Source organism: Orbicella faveolata, unplaced genomic scaffold (genome assembly GCF_042242905.1).
Source record: "Orbicella faveolata isolate gen_17 unplaced genomic scaffold, um_ofav_v1 contig_26, whole genome shotgun sequence".
Classification (NCBI taxonomy): Eukaryota; Metazoa; Cnidaria; class Anthozoa; order Scleractinia; family Merulinidae; genus Orbicella; species Orbicella faveolata.
In genome coordinates this window covers 8517501-8532500 of record NW_028301554.1, presented here as the reverse complement: position 1 = coordinate 8532500, position 15000 = coordinate 8517501, and the positions used below count along the sequence as shown (strand labels likewise).

Genomic DNA, 15000 nt, shown 5'->3' with positions numbered 1-15000 from the left:
AGTGGCAGTAGCGTGGCAGTGGCAATGGCAGTGGCAGTGGCAGTAGCGTGGCAGTGGCAGTGGCAGTGGCAGTGGTAGTAGGACAAGTAGTAGTAGTAGTAGTAGTAGTAGTAATACTAGCAGTATCAAAAGTGGTATAATAATTATTAGTTCTATTATTATAGCAGCAGCAATAGCATTAAGACTAGAAGCAGAATTCGGATCACTAGTAGCAGCATCACCGTAAAAGTTTTAGAGTGTTATTTAAACATACCTGACGCGAGACCCTTTTTCAAAACGGCGTACTTCATTTTCACACTGTTGCCATAACTTTGTGTGAAAACTTGAATGGAGATGTTATTTGAAAGACCAAAAGAAACATACGCTAGAATTTCTGGAGCAAATGACACACACCCAAGGTGGTAGAGAACCTCATTTCCGTATCCATTGGCAATCTTGACAAATTCGCTGAATTAAAAATAAAAAAAAGAAAGAAAACCTAATGTTAGATGAGGTGAAAATGTTGAATATCACTCTTACAGATTCGCGTTATATTGTTCCAGTTTAAAAACAAAACTTTATTTTGTTGTTGGTTTATCCTTTTATCATCTTAAGATTATGCAGTTATAAGGAAATCTTTGTTTACAATACTTGCTTCATTAGCATTAGCGCTTTAATCTCTGATCAAGCAACAAACCGAAACGGAATCCCTCCCTGAATATTGAAACAACATGGCACAGTTAACCGTCCCCAGAAATTCAAGCCCATTGTATTCTAATCTGTTATATGTATGTATATACTTTTTATGTGAAGCGGTTTTTAAACTCAAAATTTCACATGGAATGCATTGACTTTTTATCCCTTTTGCTAACGGAAATATTTCGGTTTTTGAACGCCAGCTGGTATCTCCTGATGAGTTTCACCAGTTACTAAATTTCACAAACTTTTAAAATCTTTGGAGTCAATTGGTATTGAACCTGATGACCTCTCGTCGCCAAAGTCTATGCCATTGAGGAGGAATGCAAACGACATGTACGTCAGCAGGGTTCCCCTTATTAATATTAATCTCTTGTAGCATGTAAATGAATGTAACTCTGGTGACGTTAGTGGAAGAAAGAAACAACCCTGGGGGAGATACGTGGGTTAATTTTTGCTGGATATGTGCCCGCTGGCCTCTCAGAGCCCCTACCCTACTATAGTCTATTCTGTGGCCAATTATAGACTCCGTCTTAGTCACTTCTGGGCAAACATGTAATTTTCGCCATCCCAACTTAGTCACTTTCTATTTATATATGTACCTTATATTGAATAAAGAACACTTTACTTTTCACCTACAGTGCAAACATTCTGGTACGTTTGCTAACCGTAAATATGAAGAACTGTCTTACCCCAAAATCATAAAATGTGCGATCCCATTTTAGTAACTCTATTGAAAATGCGACCCCGTGATGGTCAACCCAGTCTTAAAAATGCGACCCCATCCAGCGGCACATCCCCATTAGCCTCTTATAAGGAAGTACCCCCCCCCCCTCCACCACGGAGAAACAACGTACATTTCCTTCCTCAGATATAAGCCCACAATGATCAAACGCAGACATTCTTCAGATTTTCCCCCGAATATAAGCCCAGGCTTGTTTTGGGACATTTTGCGGTGTATATGATCAGTAGGGTGTTCCATTCTAATTGTTACAGTTGCATCATTATGGAGTTAGAGACTAGGACTTGGCTCCCCGCCAGCCAGTAGAGATACAACACTTCAGGGCCGTAGCTAGTAACAGGCAAACAGAGGCACTTGCCTCAGTCATTTTCCGTTTTATTTTTGTTGTTTATAGTCATCATAAACTCCCCAAATACCTAAGAAGAAAATTGAACCATGGACATTGCTTCAGTCATAATTTTGTCTGGCTACGGCCCCGCTTGTTACTTGTCTCTTGTTACACCTATCTTTTACACAGGAATTACCATTCCCTTCCTTTACCTGCAATAGTAGAGATTTAATTCTTGAACGGTAACGAAAGCAACGGCTTCACTGATGCCAGCACTGTGTATCTTCCAGGTACATCGAACATCACGGTAGCTTGTTGTAGTCAATTCTATTTGGCCAAACGTCTCATTTAAAGTTGTTGAACAGCCTTGAAGAAAGTAAGAAAAAACAATCAGCTCATGAATGGAATGAAAAAGGTTATGGTCCTCTGAAGGTAAACCCTAGTGACCTGGTCTAAAAACTCTCTGACGTGGTCATGCAAGTTATAGGCAATTAAAACATACCTGTGATAGCGTGTTCATGGGCCGACTTTGGTCCTACTCCCTTTGACGTAAAAGCGGCCACTGCAACGAGGTACTCGTGTGCTGGCTTAAGTCCTTTTAAGGTGAATCGTGTAGGGGAAGGACTACTTGTGTTGACGCTTTCGTGTGGCGACCAAAAATAGTTGTAATCTTGGTAGTAGATTGTGTACCCTAAGAGCTTACCATTGGCGTACTGCTGCGAAAGAGGGTACCACTCCACCAGAAGCTCAGAGGTAAAATTAGAGCTTGTCACTCGAAGACCATTTGGCGCTCTACTAGGAACTGAAAAAGAAAGCACGTGGAAAGATTTGTTCCTCGGACGGTTGCATTTGTACAACATAATTAATTGTAGTGTACTCACCCCCTTCATCGGTCATAACTGAGACTTCTGCACTCTTAAACGGCATTCCATTGCCATTCACAGCTATAACGCTAACTTTATACTCGGTGTACTCATTCAGTTTAGTAATCTGCGATGCTGTTGCATTCCCAGCCAGTATTTCGCCAATTGACTTGCTGCTGCTGTTTATCTTTCTGGCAAGGGCAACATAAAAACGAATTTCACCGTTGAGAAGACTGGTTGGGCTGCTCCAACTTATCCCGATACTTCTCGCTGTTCGGCTTACGACGGTTACGCTCCAATCATTCAATAGGGTAGCTGCGGTAGAATTTATTATTAAAAATCAGTAATCACACAAGCAACCAAACAAACAGTAGGATAATCTCTCGTTGCTATTGGAAAATGATTCAAATCCAGGAATATATAGATTCAACACCTTTTCCCCGCAGTCAGCATGTATATGTGTAAGTATTTCCAGATTCCAGTTTGATCTTTCAAAAGGAGGTGTAGGAAACCACCGCGATGGAGACATATTGGATACCTGATTTTATGAAGAGGCAAAACACGCGCACACCACAGCAAACTCATTTTCCCTACCTAATGTCAGCGGTTGCATCAACAAGCCGTAATCAATTTTGACAAAGTTCGACGGGTCAACCAGAGAGACTTGAATGGTGATATTTTTGGATTCTCCAAAGGACACTTGCTGCAAACTCCTGTTAGAGGACGTGGAATCCCATCCATGTCTGGCAAAAACCTCAGTCCCATTTCCATCATACAATTTGACGTAATCACTGTCAAAACATGTAGACAAGTTTTATTATCGCTTACACAGTTGCATAAAATGCTTGTAGCCTCGGCTTATTGTTTCTTATGCGCCACTCGATGGCGTGAAACCGAGCTTGTTAAAAAGAGCACAGATAATTATCCCGATCCACAGATTTAAAAATAATAATAATAATAATAATAATAATAATAATCTGACCGATGGCAAAAACGTTTTGCAGCTGACGATTAACTATCATGCTGAATTAAGCCCTAAGGAAGGCCTTTCTTAGCTATCGATTTAGAGCAGTTGCTAAGGGATTGCTGAAGAACATTCAACAGCAAAATCTTGCGCAAAATTTGGGGGACAAATAAAGTGAATTATGGATAATTGAAAAACAAAAAAGTATCCGGGAATAAAAGCAAAACAAAAAAGCAATAGATGCAACGTGTGTACCTGCCGTAGCCAGTGAAGTTGAGTTGGTGAATGGAAACAATGGCAACTGCCTGAGGTATCCCAGCATTCCCAACTATCCAGTTACAGTATGGGTCAAAATTATTTGAATAGCTGATATCCAGTTGCCCAAAAGATTGGTTCACGTTCTCCGTGCATTCTGAAAATGAAAAGAAAATTTGCTGGTCAATTAATATCTGGGATGTTATGCGTTACTGCCATTACGTTGTTTAGATTCCAGTTGGGAAGTTAGAAAATATTTTCGATGGATGGCAGCTCTATGCGTATGTCCTCTTATCAATGATAACTTGCGTCATAGCATTGCCAAAACAGCTCTGGATCAAAGAGATGTAGTGGAGACGCATAAAAAGCGCACGTCAATTTGTACTTCTTCTTTTATAAATTTGAAAGCCAAAAATAATTAATCAAGCGTGTAAACTCCGAAGAGAGGAAGCAATAAGCCAAATTAAAGCGCAAGGGAACCTGAATTTCTTTTAGTGAAAATGAGTCTGAGACTCGGGCTTAAACGATTATATTACAGACGCTGTAAAACGTCTGGCAAAATGTTCAAGGTCCGCGCGTGATTGCATCATCTGTGTGACTACACCCTTATTGACGATAGAAAATGAGCCAATGAGCTTGCAAGAAGTCTGACAGTTATTGTAAAATTAAACATTGCGAAAGTATCGTGATTTTAGCCTTTCCCGAACAATAAAGAACTGATCATTTAAAAAAGAGCCGAGTTAAAGGGAAGAAAAGGTTTCCACAGTCCGTGATGTATGTAGAAAGCCAAGACGAACAAATAGCGATAATTCGAGATATACCTTGACAGATTCCATCGACAATGGACACGTCATCAATAGCAATGTCGCCTGTGAAGGAGAGTCCACGAATCCCCTCGAAGGTAATCTAAGTGGGAAATAAAAAGACATCGTAAGGTACATCGGGTTTGAATCTAAAGCCAACATGCACTGATGTATCTGTGTTTTAGGCATATCACAGTGAGTTACAATAGCCAAATTACGGGTGTTTATTTAAGAAATTGAAAACATGGACCGTGTTTCTATCGAGTTTTAGTAGAATTCTATTAGTATACTAATGCAAATGCTGTAATCTGATTGGCTGAGCCATTGCACACTATCAGCCATTAGTGTTCAGTGGTTGGAGGTCGTATATGAAATGGCGACGTTTTGTCGTTTTTGAAAAGTTTTCAAAGAACATTTTGATACAAATAGATAATTTAATTGCTGGGAAGACTAAAAGAAGGACATTAAAGGTTTCTTGACTTTAAAAAAACTTGAAATTATTTAAAAGATTATGCACGCGCGCACAACTTAAATTTCCAATTCAAGCTATCTTTCTAAGGCGCAAAGTTTAATAATACGTCGAGAAGCAGTAATTGGGAATCGTCATTTGAAGTAAATTTCAGTGACAATTCTACTAAAACAATTAGATTATGAGCTCGAGATTTCCGTGAGGTGATAGTTGAATCGGCCTTCGGCCTCATCAACTATCACCTCATAGAAATCTCGAGCTCATAATCTAATTGTTAAATAGGAACACGAGTGGAAGTTTGGGAGAACGAGAAATGCTGTGGGAACACGGGCCGACAGACGCGAGCTTTTCCGAGTTCTCCCAAACTTCCCCGATAGAAACACGGAGAACATATTTTCTATTTATTTTTAGTATAAATCTACTAGCGATCTGTCACGAATGCCGTTCTCTGATTGGCTACGCTACCCACTATCTGTTCTGTGATAGATAGTGAGTAGCGTAGCAGTGTGCCCTTGTTAACAAAATGACGGCCGCTTCTTGGCGTTTTCAAAGTGTCTGTGAAGAGGTTTAGATAAAGTTTTGAACGACTAGTGGATTTATACTAAAACAATTAGATTATTCGCTCTCGATTTCTATGCGTGATATTTGACTCGGGCTCGCCCTCGTCAACCATTAAACAATTAGATTCTGAGCTCGAGATTTCTATCGCGTGATAGTTGACGAGGGCGCAACCCGAGTCAACTATTACGCATACAAATTTGACGTCGGGAAACATTTTACTGCTGAAAATAAAAAAAAAACATGGCATTTCTTTCCTTGTTCGCATTTGCATGTTGACAGATAGTTATTTAGTCTTAGATGGTCTGTGCTTGATAAATTACCCAGAAGTTTTGTTTTGCAGTCTGAATCTTTTTAGCTTATAGCTCAGATCTGGACATGACAAAACATAACTAAGATCTATAACTTAAATTACTTAATCTTGGTTTCTGAGATTAAATACAATCCAATATAAAAAGTCTTTGAGCCTTCGAAAAGCTTCAAGAAAAGAGTGTTTTTTGCTTTGTGTTAAATACAATTGAATTTAAGGAGTTAACGTTTAAGTTGTTCCCCGGAAAAATTTATTTTGATGAAAAGAAAACTGAACGAAATGTGTAAGTTTGGTTTTCTTCCTATGGCTCAAGACGACCGCGATTAGCCAATCATACGTAATGGTATTCCAGACCGAAAAGATACCCTTAGATAAAATAATTAGAGCTTACTTTGCTTTGTAAAGTCATGGTAATTTTCGCAGACAACCACACATTTCCTTGGTTTCCTGATTCAGTAAACACTTTGGTATAACCATTGTAAACATTGAGCCTGTTTATTGTGTCGCCATACATGTGATAATAAAACTTCAGGCAAGACAACTTCCCAATGTCAGAGCTCGACACTGAAAATTCTAGTTTGGCGTTTTCCCCATATTGTCGAGGATAAGATGTTTCGATATACATGTAGCTTCCTACAAACAAAACAAGTTAAGATTAGTCAATCAAAGTTATATTAATAAGTGGTTATTGTCCAGTGGAATATTAACACTTGAGCACAGTGCTAAATATATCTACTAGTCTAATAGAATGACTTAAAATTGTAATACACCTGAATATTAATACATACTGTTCCCTTGGGTCCCGTATCCTCCTTAAATATGAGAGGCTTTTAATTAAGCAAAATAAGATACTAACCGTATCCGCTGTGGTCAGAGGAAGGTCCTGTATTATACGAAGGTGTCGAACCGTACTCATTAGTCCAGTCAAAGTCGTCGTAATAATTTTGTGACCAGCCAAAACACAATCCATAGTCAAAATCACAACCTATAAAACGTGAAATTAACATTAGCATGGTCTTATGCATAGTTACTCAAACAAACACGTGGCAAGGAAACAACTACAATTAGACTGATTGGTAGTCCAGCTAGTTATAGTAATGTTACAAACCTGTGGAAAATAAATCTCAAAGTATGAGATATGCGAAGTGATATGATATGATGTGATGTGATGTGATGTGACGTGACGTGACGTGACGTGACGTGGGGTGATGCGATGTGATGTGATATGACATGAAATATTTCGACAATAAGATGATCGTATTTTTCCTTGAGCATTGGATACTTTTTGTTTTTGATGTTTTGCGTTCAACGTCCCTGTTTTGTTGTCGTTGTTGTTTTGCCTAAAATCGCCATTAAACATCGCTAAAGGAGTATCAGTGATGAACTAGTATGAAATGAGCTTTTAAGAGAGACATGACATATGGCGAAGAAACGTTTGACACACGTAGCGTCTACTAGTCATTAAACATTTCATCTAAGCTTTGTGTTAAGTCAAGGTCTAATTCAAGGCTTGAAATTGGTTGACAAAGCTTCGCTAAAATAGATTGAATAATCTCATAATATCACAATTATAAATATTTTGCCCTTGCATAATTATCTAAAACCTACCGACCAACTCCCACTTCTTCTTCATACAAATATTAATGATATGGACAATCAAAAACTTATATGGGACAACGATCACATTTTTCTTTATTTCAAACTAATTCAATTCCCTTCCCCTTCCCTCTCCCGTATGCCAACTAGACTCTCTTTTAAAGAACATTTGTGCAATTCGGCAAGCTGATAGCGATTGCATTGGTATAGCTCAAATAAGATGCACAAAACAAAAACGGGTATTAATAACAAGATATATACACTTACTATGCTCTGCATTGGTCAGCAGGACAAACCTGAATAAAACTAGAACGATAGAAACACACATAATTAACAAATTCTCCTGTCATTTCATAGATCATCTCAGGATTTTGATAGAAGGCTATGCTATTGAAAAGTCTCACGGAAACTATTAGTTGTCGGCCAAGAAATGTTTCAATTAGGTTATTTTATTTTATTTTATTTTATTTTATTTCATTTCATTTCGTAAAAAAGCAAAAACTTTTAAAAGTTAATGTTATTAGATGAACGGGCGGTTCAGATGAAGGGACCTTTTGTCTTGAGGTAGCCGGAGGGCACAGCCAGCGTTTATGTGACCTAAGAAGCATGGGCTCATTATTTTCTTTTCTTAGATTTTGGCAAAACCCTCTGTTATAATCTGAAAGTTATCAAATTTGCTATAATTGCACGACTGTAGCTTAACGCAAAAGGCTCAGTTGCTATCAGAGCCGACTCCTTTGCATGGATTGAATCCAATATGTTTTGAAACATTCTCAAAACGTTAAAAGAGGAAAGACAGAATTGGAAGTGACATAAATTGTTATATTAATAAAGGCTGTGAATAAACTTTCCAGTTTTGGATGGTCACCAGAAGGCCCAATTATGTAAATATCACAGTTTACACGCCATGAGAACGCGTATTGAGGTATTCTTCTTGCTCTTTATTCTACCGGTTGCGCTTGAATGAGTGACTGCTCTCAGTCTCAAAACCAAATCTATTGTTATGTTTTCTAATTTGACAGATGTGCATTTTCAATGTCCCTCAAATTTTGCAATGCTTACGGTTAATTGGTACATTGTAGTAGGACGCTTCAGTGCCATCTCTGAATTATTTGCGTGACCAGTATGATATGGTTTTTAGGTTACATGTAGGGTTAATGGTAATTTATAGTGATGAAATATTATGTTTCTCCTTGTATGTACGTTACCGTTAAGTCGCTATGTGAATGTATGGTTTTCGTCATGGGTTTGATTTTCTCGAGACATTTTGAAACAAGCTTTCTATTCCGGTTTGAATGTGATATTGAACAGTACGCAATTGCGATTTATAGCAATATTCGTTGGTTTCGATCATTCTTTGTATTAAGATCTAGAATTTGGTTTCGCCAAAAGGTCCTTGTAAAAAACAAGACAAGATGAAATTAAATATTCAACATTGCATCAAGTGTTCGGAGCGGAAGTTGTTGTAGATGAGTCAGTCGTAAAAAGTGCCTATCTAAGCATTTGCTCAATTTCTGTCACCCATTATAAAAGAACATTCACAAAATCGATCTCAACAACGCTATTTGCAAATAATCATTGATGTACTTTGCGTTTTTTGTTTTCAGTTTCAGTTTAAGCCTATCAAAAGAGAGATAATATATATATATTTTTTTGCGCAGAGCATAGCGTCCTATTCATCGTAAATTGCCGCGAGCGTTGTAACATGATGATCTATGACTGAGTGCCGACCGACATTCCTGCATCCTTAAACTTTTTCAAAGCGGAAATATTCAGGAAGGATGCCGACACGTAATCACCACGCACCTACCAATATTTTCCGGGCTGACTTGCTGCATTGGTATCACTATCAATTTCATTCATAAACAAATAAGACTAAACTAGTAATAAGATGGATTTGACGCCCCACGCAAGAGATGCCACCATTTACATGTAGCGAAGGAAAATGAACCGAGCAAACTTTTAATTTGCTTTTCAGATTAATTAACGACAGCGGTTTCAGCAAGGATCACGCACATTTCATTCGAGCGTGAAACACATCTATAAACACAGTTAGGTTCATTAAAAATCTCTCAGTACGAAACGATCCTTAACTCATCCGTCTCTGTGGCTTCATATTATTAAAGATTTCATATTTCGGGTTTAGTTTCGAACATCGACTGTACTGCAGATGGACTGCACCCAGAATGAAAACCCACCTCAACAGACAGGTCCGCATTAAGTTTTGCCGACAGTTGTCTTCCAAACAATTAGTATTACTATTCAAGGAAAACTGATCATTGTGTACGAAGTACTACGTTTTTTAGAGCATCCCAAATTTCTCTCCTTATAAATTTGTTTCTATCTCAGGAGATTCGAAAAGGAATAATTTAAATTTATTACTCGCTTTGGTATTCTATTCCGTTTTTCAGCAAATGCCTAGTGTGCTTTGATCAACGTTGTTATTATGAATGTTCAGATCAACCTCCAAGTACTATCGAAGTATCACTTATCATGATCAGTTATGAGATATACCGATTCATTGCAAGGATAATGTAAAAGACTTAAGTGTCGTGCCATAACTATTTGCTCAGAAGCTAGCTGGTAAGCTTATCAAACTGCTAACAGAAGATCTGCTACTGAATTACAGGGTTTTGAATTAAACATTGAATTGTGTATAGAAAAACTTACCATTTGTTGCAAGCCACGCGCTGAAGATGTAAAGCTGCTTTCGCCGATCCATTATTGCAAAAGCTTAAGTGCGTATATGCATGCACTGCTCGGTAGAAAGTATGCAGCTTCATCGCCTGAAGCAATAGTAAAACACACACTGTGTGTGTTTCTATTGCACAAATAGATTCCATGTTGCCGTGCGTCTGTTCAGTAATAGATCACAGATGACGTCAACATGTGGTAAGAACATCAGTGACACACTCGGCTATCACCTCGTGTGCCACTTTTTTGCTCTTACCACATTTTGACGTCATCTGTGATCTATTACTGAACAGACGCACGGCAACATGGAATCTATTTGTGCAATAGAAACACGAGTGGAAGTTTGGGAGAACGAGAAATGCTGTGGGAAGACGAGCCGTAGGCGAGTGTTTCCACGGCTTTTTCAATTCTCCCAAACTTTCACGAGTGTTTCTATAAATCGATAGAAAAACGGAGAACATGTTTTCTATTTCTTTTCGAAAACACCGCGAAGAAAAAAAAGGGAAACAACTTGTTTACTTTGATCTTCAAAATGTAAATTCTCTTTCCTCGCGCCATCATTACGTCAACAGCTCATGCTACTTCTGTGTGTGTTAGTTCTGTGTGTGTTAAGGGTGTAAAACTTTCAACATCTCCTAAAAATCTCTAAAATCGATTGAAACAGATAAAAAATAAAGGATGCATATTTACCAAGCCACGGAAAGGTATTTCGCTATGTTTTTTTATTCATGAAACGGCCGCCTACATCATTTCATGCACACATGATACGGCGCCGAAGGAAGGACTAAGAAGTTTTTGTTTGTTATGCCAATTCAAAGTTTTCATTGTACGAAAAGCGGCTAAGGTCTGAAACTCTAAAATTTAAAAGAAACCAATGCTCAAAAGTCATCATTTTAATAGTGACTTGTCTAAAATAGCTTAGCCAATCCAAACTATGATTTACAAGAATTTTTATAAACATTGAGGGTGGACCATGCAGAAGTGTGAAGTGTCACAGATCATGTTTTCCAATTCTATGCGCAGCGTTACTGAGACTTCGGACTCGCGTGAATCGCTTAGTACTTCTTAATCGACGTATTATAGTTTGGATTGGCTTAGCTCTCTTCATGTACCAGAATTAACTAATTTCTATTAATCTATTCGGTCATTCAGTGTTTCATTTTGACGACCTTTGACAACCTTGACTGACAGCAGTGATTTATTAGCTTTTTTATAACTTTTATTTCTGAACTTTATATGGGTTTTTTATCAGGCTTGCTTTGTGAATTGGTGTTGTAGACACTATTCATACATCAATACCAAAAAATCAATTATAATCGATTTCTCGCATTCTTAAAATATTATATATTTTTTTACCCTTTGAAATTTTTTCCCGTCACTGGGTTACTTTGTTGCTATGCTTAGTAACACCCCTGGTTTTGTTTACCGCCAAATAATTAGATTAACCAATGTTCTTGAAATTGTGCTTTTTTAAGGCAAGGAATAGCTCTGCAATGAGCTGGTTCCCTGTTTACGCCTGCAACGAAGGCCTGCTAATCTGGTTCAGTTTTCATCAGATTACTTAAGAATAAATGTCCGCAAAAATGGAACAAAATCAGTTTCTTCGACAAAACTAGAAAACTCAACTTTGTTCGTCTTTTCCATATATTTAGCCCCAAGCAAGATAGCCTGTTCCAGGCTCTCGGTAGTTGGGGATGAGGGACCATGCAGTATGATATGGATTTTAGGTTACATGTAGGGTTAATGGTAATTTATATTGATGAAATATGATAATTATCCTTGAATGTAGCTTAACGATAAGTGGCTAGTGGCTATGTAAATGTGTGGTTTTCGTCATGGGTTTGAATTCTCGACTCACTTTGAAACAAGCTTTTCATTCCATTTTGAATGTGATATTGAACAGTACGCAGCGGCGATTTATAGCAATATTCGTTGGCTTCGATTATGATCTAGAATTTGTTTGCGCAAAAAGATCTTTGTACAAAACAAGACAATATCTAATTAAATATTCAACATTGCATCAAGGGTTCGGAGCGGAAGTTGTAGATAAGTCATCCGTAAAAAGCGCCTATCTAAGCATTTTTTCAATTTGAGTCACCCAAGATAAAAGAACATTAATTCACAACATCAATCTCAACAACAGTATTTGCAAATAATCATTGATGTACTTTGTGTTTTCTGTTTTCAGTTTCAGTTTAAGCCTATCAAAGAAGAGATGATATTTTTTGCAAAGAGCATAGATATACAATTGAACGTCCTATTTATGGTAACTTGCCGCTAGAGTTCTGACGTGACGATCGTTGACTGAGTACCAAGTGGCATTCCCGCCTCCCCAAACTTTTTTTAAGCCGAAATATTCAGGAACGATGCCGACACGTTATCACCACGTACCTACGAATATTTTCCAGATTGACTTGCTGTATGTGTATCACTATCAATTTCATCCTTAAATAAATAAGACTAGGCTAGTCATAAGACGGATTTGACGCCCCACCCAAGAGATAATCTCGATATCGCTAAATAATTCATGTTAGAAAGTTAGATTGCCACCATGTACATGCAGCAAAGGAAAATGAACTGTGCAGACTTTCAAGTTGCTTTCCAGATTAATTAACGACGGTGGTTTCAGCAAGGAACACGCACATTTCATTCGAGCGTAAAACACATCTATAAACAGAGTTGGGTTCATTAAAAATCTGTGAATACGAAACAATCCTTAGCTAGCTCTGTGGGTTCATATTACTAAAGATTTCGTATTTCGGGCCTACTTTCGAACATCGACTCTACTAGAGATGGACTGCAGCCAGGATAAATACCCACCACAACAGACAGGTCCGCATTGGGTGCTGCTGACAGTTGTCGTCCAAACTTATTAGTATTACTATTCAAGGCAAACTGATCATTGTGTAGGAAATAGTGCGTTTTTTAGTGTATCCTACATTTCTCTTCTTATAGATTTGTTTCTGTGTCAGGAGATTCGATTAGGGATAATTTGAATTTATTAGCAGCATTGGTATTGTATTCAGTTGTTCATGATCAGCAAATGCTTACTGTACTTTGATCAACTTTGTTATTATGAATGTTCAGATCAATGCAAGTATTATCGAAGTATCACATATCTATGAACAGCTATGGGATATACCGATTTGTTGTAACGATACTGTAGAAAGTCTTAAGTGTCGCCACAACTATTTGCTCAGAAGCTAGCTGGTACGCTTATCAAACTGCTAACAGAAGATCTGCCAGTAAATTACAGGTTTCAGTTTGAATTAAACATTGTATTGGGTAGTAATGAGGTTACGTCTTTGTGTATATGGTTCACTTTTTAGGTAGAAATTAGTGAGCAAAATTATACCTCAAAACATAATTTTTGCAACACTTGGTTTGTCATCTAGAGCGAGATTACACAGACATTGCGTGTTAATATAGCTTCATATAACTTCATAGTACAGTGTACATTTGCTTAAAGAGTTCTTAACATGAATATGTTTCCGATGCCACCCATCCTCTAGCAGTATAAAAAATACATATACAAAAACTTACCAGTTTTAACAAGCCACGCGCTGAAAATATAAAGCTGCTTTCGCCGATCCATTATTGCAAAAGCTTAAGCTCGTATATGCACGCACTGCTTGGTAGAAAGTATGCAGCTTGATCGCCTGAAGCAATAGTAAAATAACTCAGAGGTTGCCGACCAAAAAAGCATGTTTGAACCAATAGCAATACAGTTAAAAATAAACGAATGTAAACAACGATGATTTGGGTGCGAGAGAGTAGCGATCAAGCCTGTAGTGCGAAAGCAAAGGAAACACACCTCATTCTTGTTGATTTGCATGTTCATTCGTTTGTCAAAAAAAAAAAAAATAGAATTCATTATCGTCGGTAATTGCGAAATCGCCTCGACCACGCGTGGCGGGAAGAAACAAGTCATGTGACTTATGTTTTAAAAGGAAAATCTTATCATGTAACGGACATTCGAAGTCAAGTCAATCAACAGTCGCGAGCAAACATCAAGATAGCGATCAAAGGGATCCGACACCCAGGAACACAAATTGTAAGTTTCGAAATCGTTTGTCGCTTCGATTTAGAACGTTGTAAATAATAATTGATGTCGTAATTATTTCAATTTCAGTTGACTACGATGTAACCACGGACGCACCCAGCCGTGTCTCTAGTTCAAATAAATCTGACAACGTTTGATCCCTGGTGGGCTAATCTTGAAAGTAAGTAGCGCCTTTAACTGCAGGAGCGAATCAGTCAAAATTTGTCATCGAAGATTACGCCGAATCGCGAAGTTATCGACAACCGCCGAACTTCGTATCACAAGTTGAAGTTGAGCCGTCACAGATTACACCGAATCGTCGTGCATGCTCTCGAATTACACCGGATCTTCATTAAGATTACGCTGAACTGTCTTTGCTAAGGACAAGTAAGAATATCTGATTTGTTTGACATTTTCATTTCATTTTCATCTTCATCGCCGGATTACCAAATCAAGGACGACGACCTCGTTGGTAGTAACACCGCATGAAAACTAGGCTGGAGCTAAGGCCTAAATAAACTGAATTCTTCTCAAAACGCCGCCTAAAGTAGACGTCAAAACCCTCGCAGGAAAGATGGAAAATTCTGCAAAAATCCTATACGAGTTAATAGAAGAATTTGAAATCATTTTCTCAGTAAAACCAGAAGTGAAAACACTTGAAACAGCTTTTAATAAAGTGGAGACAAGATACAGGTTTATCA

The 15000-nt window shown here is 38.0% G+C and overlaps 1 protein-coding gene across 3 annotated transcripts in view; it reads right to left on the bottom strand.

Moving 5' to 3' along the window:
* Window positions 1–14346, bottom strand: part of LOC110059113 (MAM and LDL-receptor class A domain-containing protein 1-like) — a 77620-nt gene extending 63274 nt beyond the window's left edge. Inside the window, exons 1-11 of one of the 3 annotated variants that reach the window (XM_089295547.1) lie at window positions 13801–14346; window positions 7831–7869; window positions 6824–6952; window positions 6359–6600; window positions 4649–4733; window positions 3828–3984; window positions 3203–3399; window positions 2627–2923; window positions 2248–2547; window positions 1958–2111; window positions 254–447 (exon numbers count right to left, since the gene is read on the bottom strand). In XM_089295547.1, coding sequence (XP_089151673.1) covers window positions 254–447; window positions 1958–2111; window positions 2248–2547; window positions 2627–2923; window positions 3203–3399; window positions 3828–3984; window positions 4649–4733; window positions 6359–6600; window positions 6824–6952; window positions 7831–7869; window positions 13801–13852 — 1846 coding nt within the window. In that variant the 5' untranslated portion in view covers window positions 13853–14346. Of the gene's footprint in view, window positions 1–253; window positions 448–1957; window positions 2112–2247; window positions 2548–2626; window positions 2924–3202; window positions 3400–3827; window positions 3985–4648; window positions 4734–6358; window positions 6601–6823; window positions 6953–7830; window positions 7870–10233; window positions 10402–13800 lie in introns of those variants that run through there. The other 2 variants (XM_089295545.1, XM_089295546.1) reach the window with 2 other exon arrangements.
* Between the last annotated feature and the right edge of the window lie 654 nt (window positions 14347–15000).